Here is a 25,024-nt window from a genome sequence, read left to right on the forward strand (position 1 = left end):
AGGGGGAGATGAGCTGCAGAAATGAAGCTAAATGAATCATCACAACAGAGTCATCCAATCAGATTGGACAGGAGAGTTCAGCTATAGCTCACTTATTGTTTATAACTGTAGTAAACAAACTAAAACAACTCCACAATTGGTAAAAACATGCCGGCTAGGTTGATGAGGATTGATGTCCCGAAAAAATATTTTTCAAGCTTGTTTGTAGCGGAAACTTCTCGAAGCTCCTCTTACCGGTTCGTCCAAACAAGCTTGAAATATAGACTTATTTAATTTTTTTCGGGACAATTCCGCATTTCGGGGCTAATACAAAATGGACATTACAGATGAGCACTATGGAGGTATTTGGATGTTTTTTGGTGTGTCTTTTTGTTACGAAGACAGTTGGTATCCATTTGCAACCGTCATATGGACATGCACTGCTACGCCGAGACCCCGCTGTAACTCAGAGAAGCCACGGAGGACTCTGAAACTTCTCCCAGCCCTTAGTCCACATGAGGGGGAAATTTCAATTTGGGTGAACTATCCCTTTACTGAGTCTGACTCCTGGTTCTGCTGTAACACCACCACCAGACCAGCAGCAGCTCGCCGCCTGCAGCTGAACTCTTGTGTAACTCTGTTTGTCCCCTCGTCGTCGTGTCTCTGCCTAATTAGCTGACCAATCAACTGCACCGTTAAAGTCTGTGCTCAGAAACATCAGCTGGTCACCAATGCCCCGCGGCTCGGGGGAATGGGGGGTGGTGGTGGTGGTGGTGGTGGGAGGAGGGGGGGCGGCCCAGTTGTAGCTCGGCCCTGCAGCTCTGTGATGGCAAAGGACTTTTTCTTTTTGGGAGGTTTCATAACGCAGCGATAAGTCACAGCAACTTCAACCTCAAATCTCATCTTCTGTTATTATCGGTGAAAAAAGTTTTATGTTTTATGTTTGACAAACGTCGGGTGAAACAAACTTCACCAAAAGACAGAGAAAGGGTGTAGAAAGACAAAATGAAAGAAAGAAAGAAAGAAAGAAAGAAAGAAAGAAAAAGACAGAGAAAGGGTGCAGAAAGACAAAAAGAAAGAAAGAAAGAAAGAAAGAACGAAAGAAAGAAAGAAAGAGGGGGATAGATAGATGGAAAGAGGTAGATAGATGGAGATAGAGGGGGTAGAAAGAAAGAAAGAAAGAAAGAAATTAGTAAAAAGACAGAAAGAAAGAAAGAAAGAAAGAAAGAAAGAAAGAAAAAAGAAGGGAGTAAAAAGACAGAGAAAGGGGGTAGAAAGAAAGAAAGAAAGAAAGAAAGAGGGGGATAGATAGATAGAAAGAGGTGGATAGATGGAGATAGAGGGGGTAGAAAGAAAGAAAGAAAGAAAGAAAGAAAGAAAGAAAGAAAGAAAGAAAGAAAGAAAGAAAGAAATTCCCCTGCATGAGATACACCTCTTGTTTTTACATTTTACATCTGTGTGTGTGTGTGTGTGTGTGAGTGTGTGTGGGGGCGGCCCAGTTGTAGCTCGGCCCTGCAGCTCTGTGATGGCAAAGCACTTGTTCTTTTTGGGAGGTGTTTTATGTTAGACAAACGTCGGGTGAAACAAACTTCACCAAAATAAAATCTGATGCCGAGGTCTCTGTTCTTTAATCGTTTCATTTTCATCTTGATTCGGTTTTTTCCATTGTTAGGTATTATTGTCTATAAAGTTGTTTTCTATCACCTCTACTATTGTTATATTCATTTATGTATATATTTGTATTCTTATTCAATGACCGAAAGTACACATTCCGTATAATTACATGTGACAAATAAATCTTGAAACTTGAGCTTGAATTATGTATATCTCTGTTTTACATATATATATCATCATTTTTAATCATTGTTTCAAACCCAAATGTGATGCTTGTTCAGTTTTCTACTGCTCACAACACACAGGTTTAATCATTTTAGGTTTAATAATTTAAATTCAATAATTTAAATAATTTTTTAACTAAATCTGAACTCTTTTTTTGTCATTTAAATTCTTATTGAATTTTTAATAAACGTACCAGTACAAGGTTTATACAGGTGTTTGGTGCAGACATCCTCCGACATGTCATATAAAGAAGGAAATTATAAAATAAAAAACAAATAGCCTATCCAGTCCATGAAATAAAAGAAGAGTGTGCTGCATTTAGTCTCTGGTTCCAGAGTTTTCATCAGTTTTTATGAAGCTGTTCAAATGTTCAAATCAATCATTAGAGGAACTAATTGATCAGATATGGGATCAAACTGATCTGTTGAACATTCAGGCTGAATGCGACAGAATAAGTTTCTTATCTATTTGTTCTTATGAGTGAAAAATGTTTTTTTTTTTTTAAATAATTAAAACACATCTCATCATGAAATTAACATAAATGTCAGATCATTAATCTTCAGTGTCTGTGAGACTCAGACGCCATGATGCTGACTCTCTATGAAGAAGCAGAAACATCTGGTTTGTCTGTGTCCTTCCGCTCGTTACATCACCACCCCCCCCCTCCCCCACCACCCCTCTTCCCCGTCATTAATTAACCAATTAGCTGAGCCATTAATTAGCCAGTGAGGTCTTTGTTCGTTATCGACTGAGCATTATGATTATTCCAGCCAGAGGAACAACGTCACTCACACACACACACACACACACCAATACTTTCCACTGACCAGCACGAAGCTGTTACACAAGACTACACACACACACACACATAGAGACACACACACACACACACACACACACAGATAAGTGAATGAGCACTGACCGGATGGCGAGCAGCTCCGTCTTCTCATCTGGATCTTCAGGATGATCTCCTGGAGGAGTTAACGTCGTTAGTTTTTATTCAGTTACACATGAAGTCGATCAGTCAGACAGAGATTCAGCTTCACATCGCATCAAAACTAGAAAAAGATGTGAATGCTGAAAGCAGCTGAAGAAGGAAGCAAAAAGACAGAGAAAGCCGGTAGAAAGAAAGAAAGAAAGAAAGAAAGAAAGAAAGAAAGAAAGAAAGAAAAAGACAGAGAGGGGTAGAAAGAAAGAAAGAAAGAAAGAAAGGAAGGAATAAAGAAAGAAAAAGACAGAGAAAGGGGGTAGAAAGAAAGAAAGAAAGAAAGAAAGAAAGAAAGAAAGAAAAAGACAGAGAGAGAGGGGTAGAAAGAAAGAAAGAAAGAAAGAAAGAAAGAAAGAAAGAAAGAAAGAAAAAGACAGAGAGAGAGGGGTAGAACGAAAGAAAGAAAGAAAGGAGTAGAAAGACAGAGAAAGGGGGTAGAAAGAAAGAAAGAAAGAAAGAAAGAAAAAGACAGAGAGAGGGGTAGAAAGAAAGAAAGAAAGAAAGAAAGAAAGAAAGAAAGAAAGAAAGAAAGAAGGAAAGAAAAAGACAGAGAGAGAGAGGGGTAGAACGAAAGAAAGAAAGAAAGGAGTAGAAAGACAGAGAAAGGGGGTAGAAAGAAAGAAAGAAAGAAATTAAGAAAGAAAAAGACAGAGAGGGGTAGAACGAAAGAAAGAAAGAAAGAAAGAAAGGAGTAAAAAGACAGAGAAAGGGTGTAGAAAGACAGAATGAAAGAAAGAAAGAAAGAAAGAAAGAAAGAAAGAAAGAAAGAAAAAGACAGAGAGAGAGGGGTAGAAAGAAAGAAAGAAAGAAAGAAAAAGACAGAGAGAGAGGGGTAGAAAGAAAGAAAGAAAGAAAGAAAAGGCAGAGAGGGGTAGAAAGAAAGAAAGAAAGAAAGAAAGAAAGAAATTAAGAAAGAAAAAGACAGAGAGGGGTAGAACGAAAGAAAGAAAGAAAGAAAGAAAGAAAGGAGTAAAAAGACAGACAAAGGGTGTAGAAAGACAGAATGAAAGAAAGGAAGAAAAAGACAGAGAGGGGTAGAAAGAGATGAGATACACCTCTTGTTTTTACATTTTACATCTGTTCATAATTTTTAATTAATTTTTATATGTAAATATTAGCATTTTAGCTCAATAGCTTCCAGGTCATGTGATCAGTTGACTCAAAATCAGTGTGGGATCATAGTACTACATGAGATACACCTCTTGTTTTTACATTTTACATCTGTGTGTGTGTGTGTGTGTGTGTGTGTGTATGTGTGTGTATATCTGTGTGTGTGTGTATGTGTAGTAGTGTGTGTGTGTGTAGGTGTGTGTGTGTATTGGGACTCACGGCTGCTGATCTTGCTGGCCACCCTCTGGGCCAGCGCTCCGCTCTGGGCCAGCTGCTCTCTGAAGCTCCGTCCCATGTAGTAGTCGATGTCGTTGGCCCTCAGCAGCTCCTCGAAGGCCTTGGTGGTGTCGGCCAGCTGCTGAGTCAGGATGCTGACCGCGCCACGCCCCTCTCTGAGGCGCTGCCGCAGCACTGACAGCTCCCGGGCCTGGGCCTGGATCAGGGCATCGAACTTACTGCAGAGACACGGAGACACAGAGACACGGAGAGGTCAAAGGTCAGAGGTCACAAAACAGTTTTTTATCCATAGTTTAAAGCAGAGCAGCACGGTTCATGTGATATTTATATTTTTATGTTCATGTTTCCTTTGACTCTGGATCAACAGGATGTGACTGGAACTAGTTGAAGTGGCGGAGGGATACGATACGACTCTAGTGTCATTAACAGACACTCTTCTTTGTTTTACTGTGTCTAGTTTGGTCTGTTGTTTTATGGCTGTTCCTCTCCTTTCTCTTTCTCTTCCTCATCTTCCTCTTTCTCTTCCTCCTCCTCTCTCTTCCTATTCTTCCTCTTCCTTCTCCTCCTCCCTCTTCCTATTCTTCCTCTTTCTCCTCCTTCTCCCCCCTCTTCCTCTCTCCTCCTCCCTCTTCCTATTCTCCCTCCTCCTATTCTTCCTTCTCCTCCTCCCTCCTCTTCCCATTCTTCCCCTTTCTCCTCCCCCTCTCTCTTCCTATTCTTCCTCTTCCTCCTCCTTCCTCCTCTTCCAAATCTTCCTCCTCCCTCCTCCTATTATTCGTCCTCCTTCCTCCTCTTCCTATTATTCCCTTCCACCTTCTCCTCCTCCTCCTCCCCTTATTCTTCCTCTTTCTCCTCCTCCCTCCTCCTATTCCTATTCCTCCTCCTCCTCTTCTTATTCTTCCTCTTTCTCCTCTTCCTATTCTTCCTCTTTCTCCTCCTCCTCCCTCTTCCTATTCTTCCTCTTCCTCCGCTCCCTCCTCCTTCCTCCTCCTCTCCTTATTCTTCCCCTTTCTCCTCCTCCTCCTCCTTCCTCCTCTTCCTATTCTTCCTCCTTCCTCTTCTTCCTCTTTCTCCTCCTATTCGTCCTCCTCCTCCTCCTCCTCCTCCTCCCCCTCCTCCTCCCTCCTCCTCCTCTTCCCTCCTCCTCCTCCTCCCCCCTCCTCCTCCTTCCTCTCCCTCCTCCTCCTCCTCCTCCTCCTATTCTTCCTCCTCCTCCTCTTCCTATTCTCCCTCCTCCTCCTCCTCCTCCCTCCTCCTCCTCTTCCCTCCTCTTCCTATTCTTCCTCTCCCTCCTCCTCCCTTCTCCTCCTTCCTCCTCTTCCTATTCTTCCTCTCCCTCCTCCTCCTCCCCCCTCCTCCTCCCTCCTCCTCCTCTTCCCTCCTCCTCCTCCCCCCTCTTCCTCCTATTCCTCCTCCTCCTCCTCCTCCCCCTCCTCCTCCTCCTTCCTCCTCCTCCTCCCCCTCCCTCCTCCTCTTCCTCCTATTCTCCCTCTTCCTCCTCCTCCTCCTCCTCCTGCTCCTCCTATTCTTCCTCTCCCTCCTCCTCCCTTCTCCTCCTTCCTCCTCCTCCTCCTCCCCCCTCCTTCCTCCTCCTCCTCCTCTTTCTCCTCCTCCCTCCTCCTCTTCCCTCCTCCTCCTTCTCCTCCCCCCCCTCCCTCCTCCTCCTCCTCTTCCTCCTCCTCCTCCCTCCTCCCCCTCCTCCTCCTCCTCCTCCTCCTTCTCCTCCTCCCCCTCCTTCCTCCTCTCCCTATTCTTCCTTTCTCCTCCTCCTCCCTCCTCTTCATATTCTTCTTCCTCCTCTTCCCTCCTCCTCCTCTTCCTCCTCCTCTTCCTCCTCCTCCTCCCCCTCCTCCTCCTCTTCTTCCTCTTCCTCCTCCTCCTCCTTCCTCCTCTTCCAATCTTCTTCTTCCTCCTCCTCCTATTCTTCCCCTTTCTCCTCTTCCTATTCTTCCTCCTCCTCCTTCCTCCTCTTCTTCCCTTTTCTCCTCCTCCTTCTCCTCCTTCCTCCTCTTCCTATTCTTCCTCTTTCTCCTCCTCCTCCCACCACTAATTCTTCCTCTTCCTCCTCCCTCCTCCTATTCTTCCTCCTCCTCCTATTCTTCCTTTCTCCTCCTCCTCCCTCCTCTTCCCATTCTTCCTCCTCCTCCTCCTCTTCCTTTCTCCTCCTCCTCCTCCCTCCTCTTCCTATTCTTCCTTCTCCTCCTCTTCCTTCCTCCTCCTCCTCCTCCTCCTCCTTCCTCCTCTTCCTATTCTTCCTCTCCCTCTTCCTCCTCCTTCCTCCTCCTCCTTCCTCTTCCTCCTCCTCCTCCTCCTCCCTCCTCCCCCTCCCCCCCCTCCTCCTCTTCCTATTATTCCTCCTCCTCCTCCTCCTATTCTCCCTCCTCCTCCTCCTCCTCTTCCTCCTCCTCCTCCTCCTTCCTCCTCCTCCTCCTCCCTCCTCCCCCTCCCCCCCTCCTCCTCTTCCTATTATTCCTCTTCCTCCCTCCTCCTATTCTCCCTCCTCCTCCTCCCCCCCCCCCCCCTCCTCCTCCTCCTCCTCCTCCTCCTCCTCCCTCCTCCTCCTCCTCCTCCTCCTCCTCCTCCCCCCCCCCCTCCTCCTCCTCCTCCTTCCTCCTCCTCCTCCTCCTCTTCCCTCCTCCTCCTCCTCTTCCTCCCCCTCCTCCTCCTCCTCCTCCTCCTCCTCCTCCTCCTCCTCCTCCTCCTCCTCTTCCTCCCCCTCCTCCTCCTCCTCCTCCTCCTCCTCCTCTTCCTCCTCCTCCCCCCCCCCCCCCCCTCCCTCCTCCTCCTCTTCCCTCTCCCTCCTCCTCCCTTCTCCTCCCTTCTCCTCCTCCTCCTCCTCCTCCTCCTCCCCCCTCCCTCCTCCTCCTCCTCCTCCTCCTCCTCCTGCTCCTCCTCTTCCTCCTCCTGCTCCTCCTGCTCCTCCTGCTGTCTGTTGGTGCAGCTGCTCTCTGATCTGATCTGATCTCGGCTCGTAATCGGAGCAGCTGGTGTCGTCGTCTGTTGAACTCTGAGCTCAGGACTCACTCATACACTTTTCACTTTTTTTTCTTGTTGCTGTTTTTGTTGTCATTAGTTTTTTCTGGCTCTAGATTTTGTTTTGTCGTGTTGTCGTGGATGTTGAAGCTGCGGTTTTTCAGACAGGACGCCGTGTTCCGACCTCGTGTGGTTTTAATCCCCTTCAGACCGTCACATCTGTGTCTGCTGCTGACGAGGCGTTCACTGCCTGCAGTAATTAACGATCCACTGTACAGCAGCACATCAATACAATGTGTTTAATTATTGTGTTTTAATACCGGATTCATCATTTAGTGTAATAAACTTAGTAAATGATGTCAGTAAATGATAAAAAAAACTATTTATTACAGTTTAATAATCTGTTTACAGACTAATTAGTATAAATGTTTTATAAATGATGAGTTAATAATATTAACTAATGTTTAATAGTGTGTGTTTCTCCTCCTTCTCTTCCTATTCTTCCTCTTTCTCCTCCTTCCTCCTCTTCCTATTCCTCCTCTTTCTCCTCCTTCCTCCTCTTCCTATTCTTCCCCTTTCTCCTCCTCCTATTCTTCCTCCTCCTCTTCCTATTCTTCCTCTTTCTCCTCTTCCTTCCTCCTCTTCTTATTCTTCCTCCTCCTCCTTCCTCCTCTTCCTATTCTTCCTCTTTCTCCTCTTCCTTCCTCCTCTTCTTATTCTTCCTCCTCCTCCTTTCTCCTCCTCCTATTCTTCCTCCTCCTCTTCCTATTCTTCCTCTTTCTCCTCTTCCTTCCTCCTCTTCTTATTCTTCCTCCTCCTCCTTCCTCCTCTTCTTATTCTTCCTCCTCTTCCTATTCTTCCTCTTTCTCCTCCTCCTCCCACCACTAATTCTTCCTCCTCCTCCTCCTCCCCCCTCTTCCTCTTCCTCCTCCCCCTCCTCTTCCTATTCCTCCTCTTTCTCCTCCTCCTCCTCCTCCTCCTGCTGCTGATGAGCCGGAGCGACGAGGCGTTCACTGCCTGCAGTAATTAACGATCCACTGTACAGCAGCACATCAATACAATGTGTTTAATTATTGTATTTTAATACCGGATTCATCATTTAGTGTAATAAACTTTAAAGTGATAAAGTGTCAGTAAATGATAAAAAAAAAACTATTTATTACAGTTTAATAATCTGTTTACAGACTAATTAGTATAAATGTTTTATAAATGATGAGTCTGATTTAGCTGTGTCTGTGTTTATAAACATGTTAACGAGCGCCAGGTGGATTGTTTATGAAGTTAACGAGCTCTGGCCTGAGGATCAGAGGTTACCACGGCAACTCGAGGTGGTTACCACGGCAACTCGAGGTGGTTACCACGGCGATAGGGGCCCCCCCAGGCTGAGACAGACAGAAACGTGGAGAAAAAGAGCGACTGTGACAAAACGGTAACTCCTATCAGAACAAAACACAGATCAACGGTGCTATAAGGACTTCCTGAAAAATTTGGTACGATTTGGTGTTTCTACAGTAAATATTTTGGAGACGATGGCAGTTTTAAAACATCGGTCCATTCTGCTTCTCTCAGAAAATATTTGTATTGGAGTCAATGAGGAGCAGAGACAGACGTGGCCGCACTTAGAGGCTCCAAGTTTAAATTCTGTAAGTCTCACTGATATTTTGAGCACATGGTGAGAAACAGAACAAGTTTGTCTTACAAATTCTGAAAACATCATGCGTGTAGAGTGTAAATTGTGGCCGTGTGGAAAGAGAAAAATTCAGGAATTTTTCTGGCATCTCTCCCACTCTAACCGATGATGTCACCCACTCTGACACGAACATTCCATGCAATACACACCCATTATAATCTCATAATTTCTCCAAAAATGATCATGGTCATTGATCACGGATTGATCAAAAACTATATGACCTATCAAAACGTGGAGTAATACGACAATACACAAGACTTGTGTCTACTGTTTAAAGTTCAAATGAAGTCTCTAGGTGAAAGTATGCCTGAGCAGCAGACGTTTGAAAAACTCCAATGATTGGTCTTTTTCGCTCTTTTTTTTCGCCCGTCCCATTGACTTACATGCAAAATTTTGCGCAGTTTTTCTTGAACTGTTGAGAAAAGTAATAGCACACCGATCCCGATCAAGACGCATGTTTTGATATTTATGGTATTTGTGGCCCTAATAATAATAATCAAAGAGCCAGTTGGGCGTCTCACCCGGGCCACGTGGCAGACTTCCCGTCCTGCTCCCCGGACTTCTTCCCTCCTCCCGTCCTCAGCTGGTTTTCCAGAGCGTCGACCCGTGACTCCAGCTGCTGCAGGCCTCTGTCTGGGAGGGGGTGGCGGGGAGAAGCCCCCGGCCCCCCACCGCCGTCGGACGACTGCCAGCCCTCGTCGTCCTCGGTGCCGCTCTGCGAGGCCTGGAAGGACCAGTTGACCTTGCGGTGGGGGGTGGAGTCGCTGGAGACGGAGAGGGAGGAGCGCAGGCGGCTCTGCAGCCCCCGGATCACGGCCTGGGAGCGGGACAGCTGAGACCGCAGCTCCTCCACCAGCCGCCGCAGAGACACAACCTCGTCCTGGCTGCTGCTGCTGCCTGGTTTAATGCTGCTGGAGGAGGTGGAGGTGGAGGTGGAGGTGGAGGTGGGGGGGGCTGCAGCAGAGGTAGAGGTAGAGGTGGAGGTGCTGGGCCACCACTGAGAACCACAGTCCAGAGACGTGCACATCTCCAGGTCATCGAACTCTGCAGACAGAGACAATAACATATATATATATATGTATGTATAATCTATCTATATAGAGATTTATATCTTTATTATACTGATATCTACGTATATCTTTATTTATATCTATATCTACTGTATAATCTATATCTATATAGAGATTTATATCTTTATTTATAGCTATATTTATCTATATCTTTGTTTAATTTGTATGTACATATATATATATATAGCTACTATATCTGTATCTATATCTATATTTATCAGATTTATATATTTATTGATAGCTATATATTATCTATATCTGTATCTTTATTTATATCTATATCTACTGTATGAGTCTGAGTCTGAGTAATCTATATTTATATCTTTATAGCTATATCTATATCTTTATAATATAATATGTATAATCTCTATCTATCTATCTATCTATCTATCTATCTATCTATCTATCTATCTATCTATCTATCTATCTATCTATCTATCTATCTATCTATCTATCTATCTATCTATCTATCTATCTATCTATCTATCTATCTATCTATCTATCTATATCTGCACATCTCCAGGTCATCGAACTCTGCAAACAGAAACAATAACATCTGTAACAATCTATATCTATATAGAGATTTATATATACAGCTCTGGAAAACATGAAGACACCACTTCAAAATGCTCAGTTCCTCTGGTTTTACTATTCATAGCTGTGTGTTTGACTAAAATCAACACTTTTGTTTCATTCTATAACCTACTGACAACATTACTCCCAAACTGGAAATAAAAATATTGTCATTTAGAGCATTTATTTATTTGCAGAAAATGGCAACAGGTCAAAATAACAAAAAAAATTCTGGTGTTTTCAGACCTTACCGTATATAATGCAAAGAAAACAAGTTCATATTCAATTTTTAATCGCAGCAGTGTTTTTTAAATGTATTTATTTATAATCTTTCTTCCTCATTAAATCTGGTTTGGTTCAGGTGACCAGTTGGAGTGGTCTCTTTATTTTTCCCAGAGCTGTATATTATACTGATATCTATATATTTATTTATATCTGAGTTGGCGATACAAAGTTATGAAATTATAAAATAAAAAACGATTAAATAAATAAAATACTGAAGCATTTAAATGTCGTGGTTTTCTTTGTGAATGTGGATGAATAATTAATGAGGTGTGTGTTGGAAGCTCAGTGCTCTGCTGCCCCCTGCTGTTTCTATGACGACACTACGACTCCACAGCTGCAGCATCTCAAGGAATCACATGTTGTTTTTCATACTGAGGTGCAGGTGAGAGAATCAGAGGTCAGAGGTCAGAGGTCAGACTCACCTGGGCTGCTGGTGTCCTCCCTCTCCGCCTCGTTCTCGCTGCGTCCACACGTCTCGTAGCCGAGGTCCTGCAGGTCCACCTGGACCTGTTTACTGTCCTGCTGGACCGCCGTCTCCGCTGCAGAGGGAGGAGAGGAGGAGGAGGAGGAGGAGGAAGAGGAGGAGGAGGAGGAGAGGAGGAGGAGGAGGGAGAGGAGGAGGAGGATGGAGAGGAGGAGGTTACAGAAGACTGACTCAGACTTTTCTTTCAATTGAAACAACATTCTTTTTGGTGTCTATAATGTCAAAAGTAAAAAAAAAAACAGAAAGAACTGTATGTCATAAATGTAATAATAATCTTAGGTAAATACCACATATACAAAGCAATTTGCACATTCACCACGCTATGAGATAATAACACAACGTTACCACACAGAGTTGTTTTAGAGGGAAATTCATGCAAAACCGCTGATGCACGTTGCCTTCAGGGACAGTTTTTCATCAACAGTCTCTGTATTTCCCTCTAAAACAACTCTGTGTGGTAACGTTGTGTTATTATCTCATAGCGTGGTGAATGTGCAGCTCACAACTTGTCCACCAGAGCGTTGTGGAGTTGTTGGATTGTGTATTTGATGAGTTTGATGAGGGAAACCAAGAAATCCCATAATGAGCCTCCGTAGCGTAGCTCTGAGCAGCTCACGGCTCTGCTCCGCCGTTCTAAAAATAGCTTGCACCGACAATTAAAGGTAACGAAGCTACTGCTATGACTGTAGGGATTATGGCAATGGACCAATTTGACAAAATGTTGAACTAACCCTTTAAGGTTAGGGTTAGGGGCTAGGGAATACATTATGTCAATGAGTGTCCTCACAAAGATAGAATTACAGATAGCATTGTGTGTGTGTGTGTGTGTGTGTGTGTGTGTGTGTCTCACTCAGCAGCTCTCTGTAGTCCTTCAGCTGCTCAGCCTGAGCCTGCACCGTGGCCTCCGACACCATCAGTCGCTCCTGCAGCTCTTTGCTCTTCTGCTGCAGACGAACCGTCCTCTCGCTCCTCTCCACCGCCGCCGCCGCGTCGACTTCCTCCTCCTCCGGCCCGTCCACGTCCTCGTCGTCCACCTGCAGGAGAGACAACATGCAGGATCATAAGGATGTGGTGGTGCTGAGGTAGATCTAGGTTGCGGTTGCGGTTGCGGTTGTGGTTGCGGTTTTGGTTGTGGTTCTGGTTGTGTTTGCGGTTCTGGTTGTGGTTGCGATTGCGTGCGATTATGGTTGCGGTTGCAGCTGTGGTTCTGGTTCTGATTGTGGTTGCGGTTCTGGTTGTGTTTGCGGTTCTGGTTGTGGTTGCGGTTACGGTTGCGGTTGCGGCTGTGGTTCTGGTTGTGTTTGCGGTTCTGGTTGTGGTTGCGGTTGTGGTTCTGGTTCTGATTGTGGTTGCGGTTGCAGTTGTGGTTGCAGTTCTGGTTGCGATTATGGTTGTGGTTGTGGTTGTGGTTGTGGTTCTAGTTGCGGTTACGATTGCGGTTATGATTGCGGTTGTGGTTGCGGTTGTGGTTGTGGTTGTGGTTCTAGTTGCGGTTGCGGCTGCGGTGTGGTTGCGGTTGCGGTTGTTGTTATGATTGCGGTTGTGGTTGCGGTTCTGGTTGTAGTTGTGGTTCTATACGCGGTTGCGGTTGCGGTTATGATTGCGGTTGCGGTTATGATTGTGGTTGTGGTTGCGGTTATGATTGCGGTTGTGGTTGCGGTTGTGGTTGTGGTTGTGGTTGCGGTTCTGGTTGTGGTTGCGGTTGCAGTTGTGGTTGCGGTTGTGATTGTGGTTGCGGTTGTGGTTTCAGTTGCGGTTGCGGTTGCGATTGTGGTTTCAGTTGCGGTTGCAGTTGCGGTTGCGGTTGTGATTCTGGTTGTGGTTGCAGTTGCGGTTGCGGTTGTGGTTGCAGTTGTGATTGTGGTTGCGGTTGTGGTTTCAGTTGCGGTTGTGGTTGCAGTTGTGATTGTGGTTGCATTTGTGGTTGTGGTTGTAGTTGCGGTTGCAGTTCTGGTGGTGATTCTGGTTGCGATTCTGATTGTGGTTGCGGTTCTGGTTGCGGTTGCGATTGTGGTTGCGGTTGTGATTGTGGTTGCGGTTGTGATTGCGGTTGTGGTTCTGGTTGCGGTTGTGGTTATGATTGCGGTTCTGGTTGTGGTTGCGGTTGTGGTTGCGGTTCTGGTTGTATTTGCGGTTCTAGTTGCGGTTGTGGTTGTATTTGTGGTTGTGGTTGCGGTTCTGGTTGCGGTTCTGGTTGTGGTTGCGGTTGCAGTTGTAGTTGCAGTTGCGGTTGCAGTTGTGGTTACAGTTGCGGTTGCAGTTGCGGTTGCGGTTGCGTACCTGTGGGGGCAGCAGGTGCAGCGTCTCGGGCGCCGGTCTGCTGGTCCTCGGCTCCTCTCCGGTCTGAATGTTGGACTGAGACAGAGACGCCTCGCTGTCCCACGCCTCCCACATCCCTGAGCTCTCCTCCTCCTCCTCCTCTTCTTCCTCTTCATCCTCCTCTTCCTCTCCTTCTATGGTCACGTCCAGCTCCTCGTCTTCCTCCTCTTCCTCTTCCTCCTCTTCATCGTCGTCCAGCACCTTCTGGTCCTCGCCCTGTTTCCTGTCGGTCAGCTGATGCTTCAGCTCCTCGTTCTCCGCCTGGAGGCTGAACAGAGCTTTCCTGTACAGACAGAGAGAGAGTTGAGTTTTATTTTCTACTTTTATTTTATAGATATAACATGAATCACATTCACACCACAAACTGTACAATCCCATTTCCGTGTCTTGCCTCACTCCCGAGTCCATGACCAGCAGATAGACACCATCCTTTCGACTGTGCGTGCAGTAACAAGGGAGATAGAGCCGTATCGCCCGTAATTAGCTCAGCTCAAACACTGGAAGTGAATAGGTAGTGTTAGCCTGCCTCCTACCTAGTTGCTAATTAGCTTAGCTCAAACGCTGGTAGTGTATAGGTAGTGTTAGCCTGCCTCCTACCCCAGCTGAAATCAGCAGTCAGAAGCTGATTTAATTTTAGCTCTAAACTCTGTAAATATATCACTTTATCCACATTTCAAACATGTTTAGGAGAGAAAGTAGCCGTTTAGATCAGCAGTGTGTCGTTAATTTGTCTAAATACCAGCTGTTTACAATTTTGTTGGGGCGAATTTGGCGCTACTCAAGCTAGCCGTTGTGACCAACGCACTTCCGGTTACTTTCACAAAATAAAACACCCGTTGCCCTTTACATAGGAGAAAACCATGACGATAGAATTTGTGCTTTTACTTTGAAACAGGAAGCTAAGGGTTACACCCCGCCTTTCCGAAGCCCCACCTTTCCGACAATAGACTTCCATTCATCGTAATAGCGGGGTTTTCTATTTTTTCTAAAGACCCCGCTATTCCGAAAAGGCTATTGGGGGAAACCCCCAGTGCGCAGTGCGCATTGATCCTTTTTTCCTTTTTGGGGTCGAAACGGATCATGTGCATAATTAACTGCAAAACAAGCAAATAGGCCTACTTCATATTAATGACATATAATGTTCATTATGCTTCTAGCCTGTCTAGCCTCTACCTGGTCTTTTTACTAAACTTAACCAACTCCTTTCTTCATTGCCTAAGCCCAACCAAAGCATCTCCCTCAGTCAGCTGTCAGCATGAGCGGCGGCTGCAGCAGCCTCACGCCCCTGTGAGCTCAAGCCGGGTCCGGCCGCGCTCGAGCGGCGCAGGGGGGGGAGAAAAAAAGTGTATTTCTATTACTGTGTGGAGATCTCTAACAACGGAGTCGGGGAGAAAGCAAATGGGACAGATCTGCCCAGTCCCTGAGAGCACGTTTCACAGACAAGCCGCAACACAGAGTGTAAACAACGTCACGCGGTTCAGCACCTTGGACATTGGACAGCTGCGGGGGGGAGGGTGTCGAACAGCGGTGTTTCGAAGAGGGGGTATTTTGGAACAGCGGAGAGTTTTGTCAGCTCTGAGACGAAGATCGGCCCGCCGGTTTCCGTTTAGAGTTGCTGAAGAGTTTCTCTGATGACTTTAGGTGGAGGCAGGCTAACACTACCCATACACTTCCAGTGTTTGAGCTAAGCTAATTAGCGACTTTAGGTGGAGGCAGGCTAACACTACCTATACACTTCCAGTGTTTGAGCTAAGCTAATTAGCGACTTTAGGTGGAGGCAGGCTAACACTACCCATACACTTCCAGTGTTTGAGCTAAGCTAATTAGCGACTTTAGGTGGAGGCAGGCTAACACTACCCATACACTTCCAGTGTTTGAGCTAAGCTAATAACGGGCGATACGGCTCTATCTCCATGGTTACTGCACGCACAGTGGAAAGGATGGTGTCTATCTGCTGGTCATGGACTCGGGAGTGAGGCAAGACACGTAAAAAAAAAAATGCTGTTCTTCTCACCTCATGTGGGACAGGGAGGAGAAGCCGGTCTTCTCCAGCTGAGCCTTCAGCTCGCCCAGCTGCCGCTCCACCGCCCTCTTCTGCTCCACCAGCTGTTTGACCTCCATCAGCCCCTGGCCCTACACACACACACACACACACACACACACACACACACACACACACACACACACACACACACACAACTGTTAATCAAAGCGTCTCTCTTTCAGATTCAATCAGATCAACATGTAAAAACTGTGATGAAGACAGTCGTCCTTCTGGGTCATATGTTCCCTTCCTCCATCCTTCCTTCCTTCTTTCTTTCCTTCCTTCCTTTCTCCCTTCCTTATTTCCAAAATCTTTTTTCCCTTCCTTCCTTCCTTTTTTCCTTCCTTCCTTCATCCGTCCTTCTGCTTCCTTCCTTGACCTAATCTGTTCCCTCCCTCCATTTTTCTTTCCGTCCTTTTTCCCTTCCTTCAGTCCTTCCTTCCTTTGTTCCCTTTGTCCTTCCTCTTTTGATCCAATTGACCCAATCTGTTCCCTCCCTCCATCTTTCTTTACTTCCCTTTTCCCTTCCATCTTTCCACATTCCTTTTTCCTTCCTTCTTTCCCTTCGTCCTTACTTCTTCCTTCTTTTTTGACCCAATTGACCCAATCTGTTCAAGTTAATATTGTCACTGCGGTCCAAATATATATGAATATATTAGAAATAAAAATATCCCCTGTCAATGATAATAAACTATATTTACATTTACAAAGACAATATGTTTTGTTAATTGTGAAACTTTGTTGAAATTATTAAATTCTTGTTTGTGTGAGTGTGTTGCATCATGATCCTGTGTGTGTGTGTGTGTGTGTGTGTGTGTGTGTGTGTGCGTCCACACCTGGGACTGTCCGGTGGATTTGGACTCGTCTTCGTCGATGCTCTCCGTGTACTCGCTGTTCAGATCTTCATCATCAGCCTCGTCTTCCTCCTCCGAGCTCAGATCTACAGGAAGCAGCGAGGGACAAAAAAATAAAACAAAAAACAAAACAGTGAGAAGGAGTTCCTCTACGTGTGAGACTCTGAGCAGCTCAACATCTGTCTGAGAGAAAACATCTGTTCATCTGAAGGTTCAGCTGTTTTAAATTACATTGTGAGTTTGATAAAAACTGTTTATTAATTTACTTTAATACAAGAAATGAACCAAGACAACAGGATGTAGGTTCATCTACAGGAGACAGTTAGAAAGATTACATCTAGTTTATATATAAAGATGTTTAGGAATGGATAATATAATATTAATAATAAAGAATGAATAATAATTAAATGAACCATGGTGTGTTCAGAGGCAGAGGGGGAAGAGTTTCAAATTAAAACACCATGGGATCAAAGTGGAAGGTTAAACCTGAGGGATTATGGGTAATCTGAGTCACACAGCAGAGGTAAATCCTGACCTCAACTTTAACTGAGTGTGTTGGATTCATTTAAAGTGAAAACGTCACTTTTATTCTTTTATAAATATATGAATAAAATAAAACAGTATATATTATATAACTTAGAATATTTACTGTATGTTTTGTATTATACTGTTTTATATAATAAATAGATTAGTTAATTAACACATGAAAGGGATTTGATGAATCTGATCATTTACACCTTATAACAGTGGTTCTCAACCTTTTGTACATCAAGGACCCCGAAATTGACACAAATTAGACCACGGACCCCCATTGGACCAAATTTAAAGTAAGTGTTAAGTAAACACCAGAAATACACAAATATTTGTTCTGAGACTGAAGAACATTACTTTTTTATACTTTTAAATTAGGGCCAATGGCGTGAATCTTTGGAAATATTAGAGAGAAATTTCTGGAAAAAAGTGGTTCAATTTCTCCAAAAACATTTAAACATTTCTAGGAAGAAATGGTAAAAATTAAAGAAAAAAATAAAAAATAAATAAAACATTTATAGAAAAAAGCGGTAACATTTCTAAAACAAAAAAGTGTAAAAAAAAATCTAGAAAAAGTGGTAAAATTAAAAAAAAAAAAAAAAAAAAACTTCTACAAAAAAGTGGTAAAATTTCTCGTTTAAAAAAGTTCAAAATAAAAATAAAAAAGCAAAAAATTTCTAGAAAAAAGCGGTAAAATTTCTAAAACAAAAAGTTAAGAAAAAAATCTAGAAAAAGTGGTTAAGTTTCAAGAAAAATCGGGGACCCCCCTTCAAATCTCTCAAGGACCCCTAGGCGGAGAACCACTGCCTTATAACATAACTAATTAATGATTTTAATGAATAAATATGTGTTGTTGAGTTTTACTGGAGTCTCGTGTTTGTATAATTGTGTTATTGTGATTAACTGTGATTTTGTCACTTCGGTCGAACATGAATCTTCACGTGTTTCACTTCCTCTGCAGCTCCACCCAGTGTTCACACCTCCATCTGTCTGTCTGTCTGTCTGTCTGTCTGTCTGTCTGTCTGTCTGTCTGTCTGTCTGTCAGGTTAATAAACACAATGGGACTGGACTGGTCTGTGCTGTTTGGTTGTGGAGGATGTTGTCGGTGTAAAATGTGTGTTTTTGGCGACGTGAAACTGTAAATATGAGTTCATTTTAAACTGGACTGTGTAGATGTCAGTATGGAGCAGGGGTGGAGGGGTGGAGGGGGTGGGGGGGTAGAGGTATCCAGATGTGTGTCCAGAGGTTTAGAAACATCTGCAAAGCAACAACTGAGGATGAACTCTTGTTTTAATGTTGTTAAACCTGTTGAGCAGAAAAAACACATCTTTCCTTTTTTTACATTCTTCTGTTTTATAGGAAGAAGGAGAAGAAGATGAAGGAGAGGTGACACACTGCAAAAACTCAAAATCTTACCAAGAATATTTGTCTTATTTCTAGTCAAAATGTCCAAACTAATCTCATTCTACTTAAAATAAGACTCATCACATAAAAAGTAGCTTGTTTTTAGACACTTTTTACTTCTTTCAAGCAGATTTTCACTTCAAATAAGTAGAAAAATCTGATAGTGGAGCAAGTTTTATTTCTTTCTTATTACGAGCACAAAAAACTTGCTTTCACTGGCAGATTTTTCTACTTATTTCAATTGAAAATTAGGTTGAAACGAATAAAAATTATTATTTTTAGGTGATGAGTCTTATTTTAAGTGGAAAGAGTTTAGTTTTGACTAGAAATGAGACATTTTGACAAGAAATAAGACAAATATTCTTGGTAAGATTTGGAGTTTTTGCAGTGCATCCGTCCTCACTGAGCTCGTTACCTCATATTAATGAAGTCTGAACCACAGATGAACAGAGTCGATGTTTGTTGAACTGAACAGAGTCAGACATGAACATTTGAATCATCAGAAATCATCATGCACACACACACACACACACACACACACACACACACACACACACACACACTGATATATTATGAGTCATAATATATAAAACATTTACACCGTCAATCACGTTAAATGTTGTTGCTTCGAGCTTCATTGAAATAAAAATACAGATAAACATGAACTATAAATTGGATGAATTGTGCAGAGTCACAGTGACATTCATAATAAAACTATTAAATAAAAAAATCATCTTTTTTTTAAACTAAAGGAAAATAATATGTCACATTTACAAATACATAATGAAAAAGTAAATCTAGTTCAGACTGAAACTGCAAGAAATGTCTAGTTATGTTAGTGCTTCTGTTGTTCTAAATGTAAATGTATTTTCTATTTTCACTTTAAAAAAAATCAAGACTGAATAAATTTCCAGGCACAAAAAATGGCAAAAGTTTATGATTCTTCTAGTATTTTTTTTGTTCTTTCATTTTTATGTTTTATAATCATGTAATTTTGATGCAATGCTGTTAGAAAACACGATGTTGAGGCTGCAGGGTCAAAGCTACGGTGGCCCAGAAGTGTCAATGTGCTGCTGCTGAGAGAAAAACAAGCTTCAACAAACACACAAACACACACACATGCGAGTGTTGAATTAAGTGTTGAATGTAGCGCTGGACGATAAATCGATTTTATACATTAATTCACATGTGTAGTTCAGGTCGATTTGTTTTAATGAGTTTCTGTTTCCCTTGATGCACACGCTGACGTCCAGCTCTTTTATGGCCGTGTGTGTGTTGCATCGTGCTTCATACATCTGTGTCACAGTCAGTTTGAAACTAGAAAGACTGAAGTCGGAAAAGTTACATTCTCATTGTGGCCGGCAGGGTTTGCTGTTTCTGATTGCACTATAGACTGTATAAAAAAGCACTCCCAAATCAAAACAAAATGAAGTTGTTTTGGCTATTTTTTTTGTCATCTGTGGATTTATGTTAAGGAGGACGGGAAAAATTGATTTAAATCCAGATTTTTTTGTGAAAAAATCTGAGATTTTTCTTTCAGGCCGTATCACCCAGCTCTAGTTGAATGTTTAAAGAGCTGAATCTGCAGCAGTGTTTCGTGCTGTGTGCGTGTGTATATATATATTTATACAGCTCTGGAAAAACTAAAGAGACCACTCCAAAATGTTGTTAATAAATCAGCTTCTCTACATCGATTCCAGTGTCTATTGAACTGCAACACAAGCAAACCTCACTCGACTGAGCTGATCACCTGAACCAAACCAGATTTAATGAGGAAGAAAGATTATAAATAAATAATAAAAAAAAAACACTGTTGCGATTAAAAATTGGGATTATTCCACCAATTTTGATTTCTAAACTCTTCCTAAGTTTAAAAAGTAGTGTTGTGTTGTTTTAAAATGAATATGAACTTGTTTTCTTTGCATTATACGGTAAGGTCTGAAAACACCAGATTTTTTGCCATTTTCTGCAAATAAATAAATAAATGCTCTAAATGATAATATTTTTATTTCCAATTTGGGAGAAATGTTGTCAGTAGGTTATAGAATGAAACAAAAGTGTTCATTTTACTCAAACACACAGCTATGAATAGTAAAACCAGAGGAACTGATCATTTTGAAGTGGTGTCTTCATGTTTTCCAGAGCTGTATATATCTATATATATATAGATATATACTGTATATATACAGTATTTATGTATATGTGTGTGTTTTGGCGCCTCAGGGCCACCGTACAGTCGAGCTGCAGCTGATTGTCAGGTTAAACACACAGGTGTTATGAAGCAGAGTCTCTTCCACCACTGGTTAGTTTGTAAAATCACCAAAACCAAAACCACCAAAACCAAAACCACCAGTGCAGTGAGTCACTCCCCCCTGTGGGAGGAGGAGGAGGAGCAGGAGGAGGAGCAGGAGGAGGTGCTGCTGTTACAGAAACTGTCCCATGCTTCTCTGGTTCCCACCTAGAGACTCGGGCAGCCGGTCTCGGTCTCGGTCTCGGTCCGGCTGCTGCACCAGAACCAGGTTCTCCCTCAGCTCCTCGACCTCCTGGGTCAGACGCTCCAGCAGCGGGAGGCCGGGGGGGTCGACCAGCTCCCTCTGCAGCTCCTACACACACACACACACACACACACACACACACACACACAGAGACACACCATGATTCTCCACCCTGCTGACCACTGTGAGGCAAAGCAAGGCATCTTTATTTATATAGCGTGTTTCATACCAGGGGACAACCCAACGTGCTTTAAATTAAGATAAAAGATTGGAAAAATCTTGGATAAAAGGGAAAAACATAAAAAGAGCAGCATAAAAACTAAAACCGCAACAATTAAATGATTAAAGCTATCAGTCAGCGATCCGGTGGTTTTGTCTAACTTCCTGTCAGCAGATGGAGTTAGCAGCCCCCGCCCTCGTCCCTACGTCACCACATTCAGGCGCATCCCTTGGCTGCACACACAGAGAGGACTGCCCCTTTATGCCGTTCTCTCTCCTCATTGGATAAAGGTTGTAGGATACAAGGAAAGTTTTCTCCTGGGCTCAGAGCAGAGCAGAGTGACTGACAGACCCGTGTTTCAGACCAAACACTCTATAGAAGTGATTGCTGTCGGAAGATACAACTATTTAAGACTTAGATTAACACAAACATTCACCTTACTTCTGCTTTAATCGAACAATAATCGATTATTAAATTAATTTTCAACTCTTCTGATAATCTAATAATCAGTTTGAGTAGTTTTTTTTTTGGGGGGGGGGAGTCCAAATTCTCTGATTTCAGCTTCTTCAATGTGAATATTTCTGGTTTCTTTGTTCCTTAATGACAATAAACTGAGTCTGTCTTTGGTTTGTGGACAAAACAAGACATTAGAGGACGATGTCGTCTGGTGGTTTGAGAAACACTGGTTGATGTTTTTCTACATTTTATTGACAAAATAACTAATCGATTAATTGTTTAAATAATCGACAGATTAATCGCTGATGAAAATAATCGTTAGTTGCAGCCCTAATAAAAACATAAAATCTTTAAAAATCGTAAAAATTGGTACAGGAATAGTACATATAGCATGTGGACTGTATATAATAAAATAAAAAACTAGACTAAAATAGAGCATAAAGAGTAAACATAACAGTTTTCTGCATGAAATATTAGTTTGTATTAAAACAATCAAGAGGACAAATTCCAGATTAAGGTTTTAAGTGTCGTGTGGTGTTGAGGCTCGGCCCACTCACCCTGAGCAGCTGGTCCTTCACCTGCAGCGAGCGGCTCAGAGAGTCCAGCGTGGCGGTCTGACTCCTGCTCTGCTCCTGGTTCTCCTTCTCCCTCCTCAGGGCCAGACGCAGCTCCTCCTGCACCAGCTGCAGCTCCAGACCCGGGTCCAAGTCCGAGTCCAGGTTCGAGTCCCTCACCCCGACCCCGGAGCTCAGCTGGCGGCGCAGCTCCTGCAGCCGGGACGTCTGCTCCTCCATCACCTCACCGAGGAGGCTCGCTGAGTCCTGGAGGAGGAGGAGGAGGAGGAGGAGGAGGAGGAGGAGGGAGAGGAGAGAGGAGGAGGAGGAGGAGGAGTCAGCTTCATCTGTCATTCTTTTATCACAACTTAGGCTACATCAGATTTCTTAACAATAGACCGAATCACCTTGTTGTTTACATTCTACTTCCTGGTAGAAAACCAGCTGTAATTTGAATGAGATCAATAGTAACGAACGAGAGTTTAGCTATATATCATATTTTTCACGCCCTATCACCGTTTAGACAAATCTGAAATGATTGAAGAAACATTACTATTTCTGTGTGTGTTTTGTGTTGCTATGTGTTGTATTTATTCAGTTTGGGGGAATCACGGTGTCTAGAAAGCATCAGTGGCTCAGCTGACAGGGACAGCTAACGGTAGCTAAGCTAACGGTAGCTAAGCTAACGGGAGCTAAGCTAACGGGAGCTAAGCTAACAGCAGGACGTCAGCTGTTAAAACCCTCCCGTTGTGGGACACGACATGAAACTACTCCAGTTAGCTCAGTCATGTTGGAACTCAGATATCCGCTGGAGAAAATATTTTTTCATGGAGCGTTTATTGAGTCACTGAGTTATTAAAGTTCAACAGGTAGCTAACCGTTAGCCCGGCTAATCTATGATAACCATGACTAATTACAAAAATGTGCACACAGATCCAATCCAATCATTGGTTTTATAAACTTTACAAACATCAGATTAGTCTAAACGGCAGGGGTGGAAAGAGTACCAAAAAAATCTACTCAAGTAAAAGTACAGTTACCTTGATGAAATTTTACTCAAGTAAAAGTAAAAGTACTGGTGTAAAAATCTACTCAAGTAAAAGTAAAAAGTAGTTCATTTAAAATTTACTCAGAGTAAAAGTTACTTCGTTACTTTTTTATTTTTTTTGGGGGGGGGGGGTATAATGGCCAGAGATTGGCCTAACATTCTCCGTGCATGTCTCTGTGTTTCAAACTTGTCCCTTCTCCATCGATACACTGGTCTCCATCATCTTTAGCTCCTGTGGCACCAACTTGATTCTGATCTTCTGACACTGCAGTTGTCCAGAGCCAATCAGATGGACAGTTACAGTTACTGGCACTAAGGTTGTCACGACCATGATCATGATACTAACATTTTCAACTCAATATCGATATTAAGGAAAATATTCGATACTCAATACCATTTTCAATATGGATAAAAAAAGAAAAGAAAAATCTCTCTCTCCCTCTTTCACTCACACACACCTGTTTTTTTTACTGTCTTTCCTGTCTGCTCTCAAGGAGGAGAAGGAGGAGGAGGAGGAGGAGGGGGGGGGGGTTACTGTAGGTTCTCTCTCTCTTGCCTCTTTACTGTAACTGCTCTGAAGCAGTGGGCTGCTTGTCTGTTCCTCTGAGCATGGCCATGGGTCTGACTGGGCTCCTACATTTAACTCAACGGACTGCCGGTCCGGCCTTCAGCCCCGGTGTGTCTGGCACGGTCACCATAAACGTAGCCGAATAGATGGACATGCCTGATAACGTTGTCTTTAATCATTAACGTCAGCTTTTAACCGCTAGCTGTGGCTAATGGCTAATATTAAGACAACAACATAGCGACGAGCCCTGTTATGCACTAACTCACGTAGCGGTGAGGGGGAAAGAGGTGTGTACCTGCCTGCATAGATGACCTGCCTGCTGCTGTGTGCGTCTGTGAAGGGGGAGAAATCGAGGCGGCAGCAGCGTAGCTACTTTTGACAACCCACACAGAGTTAGCTATATATTTTTTACTTTGTAACTTAAGCTATTTAAAATGTAACTAAGTAAATTTCTTCCAACAATATGTACTCAAGTAAAAGTAAAAGTACTGATTTTAAAAATTACTCAAAAAAGTACAAGTACACAAAAAAGCTACTTAATTACAGTAACTTGAGTAAATGTAACTAGTTACTTTCCACCCCTGCTAAACGGTGATATAATGACATGAAAAATTAGATATAGCGAAACTCTCGTCCGTCACTATTGTTCTCATGCTGGTTTTCTACCCCGAAGTAGCTGTAAACAACAAGGAGATTCGTTCTAGATACTGCTTGAGTTTGCGCAATAATTCTTATAGCGCTCTTACTGTGGTGAATTTATGAGGTGTATGTATGTGCTATGTTATGGGATATGTGCAATGCTGTTATCAGGGTTCCCACTCTTTTTCCCACTTTTCCAGCTGCTACAGTCTGACAGACATTAGCTTTTACGCCATTCACTGATTCATCCCCTGTCCCATTCATGCTTTGGAAGAAGACTTCTTTTCAACAATGGAACCTTATTTTGTACATTTAATCAGTTTGTTTCTGTTTATTCCTCTCTCTCATTCTCTCTCCCAGAAATCTGATTTAAAGTTGTGCAGTCTACGGCTCTAACTAATGAAATAATCTCTTAAATGCTTAGAAATTATAACAAATTTATCATAGAACAGCACAAACATGTTCGTTTTTTAGTTTTTAGTTTTTTTTTTGGAAACGAAATCCTTAGCAGGGTCTGAAAAAGTCAAACAGAGCTCTGGCAGCTGATGTCATCAAGCTTTTCCAGGACATTTGACTTTTTTTTTCTAATTTTCCATGTGTTTACCATGACTGGAAAATTGGTCAACCATTTTCCAGGTTTTCCAGATTTTCCAGGACGTGTGCG

The 25,024-nt window shown here is 43.1% G+C and overlaps 1 protein-coding gene across 2 annotated transcripts in view; it reads right to left on the reverse strand.

Moving 5' to 3' along the window:
• The window catches only part of LOC146989304 (myomegalin-like), a 98,250-nt gene that overhangs the window by 34,624 nt on the left and 38,602 nt on the right, over positions 1–25,024 (reverse strand). For both annotated transcript variants that reach the window (XM_085775248.1, XM_085775247.1), the window contains exons 16-25: positions 22,109–22,372; positions 20,839–20,983; positions 16,428–16,531; positions 15,562–15,680; positions 13,509–13,830; positions 12,079–12,262; positions 11,167–11,283; positions 9,338–9,860; positions 4,136–4,371; positions 2,741–2,789 (exon numbers count right to left, since the gene is read on the reverse strand). In XM_085775248.1, coding sequence (XP_085631374.1) covers positions 2,741–2,789; positions 4,136–4,371; positions 9,338–9,860; positions 11,167–11,283; positions 12,079–12,262; positions 13,509–13,830; positions 15,562–15,680; positions 16,428–16,531; positions 20,839–20,983; positions 22,109–22,372 — 2,063 coding nt within the window. The remainder of the gene's footprint in view (positions 1–2,740; positions 2,790–4,135; positions 4,372–9,337; positions 9,861–11,166; positions 11,284–12,078; positions 12,263–13,508; positions 13,831–15,561; positions 15,681–16,427; positions 16,532–20,838; positions 20,984–22,108; positions 22,373–25,024) is intronic.

Source organism: Trachurus japonicus, chromosome 4 (assembly GCF_045865225.1).
Source record: "Trachurus japonicus isolate A0001 chromosome 4, Traja_1.0".
Taxonomy (NCBI): domain Eukaryota; kingdom Metazoa; phylum Chordata; class Actinopteri; order Carangiformes; family Carangidae; genus Trachurus; species Trachurus japonicus.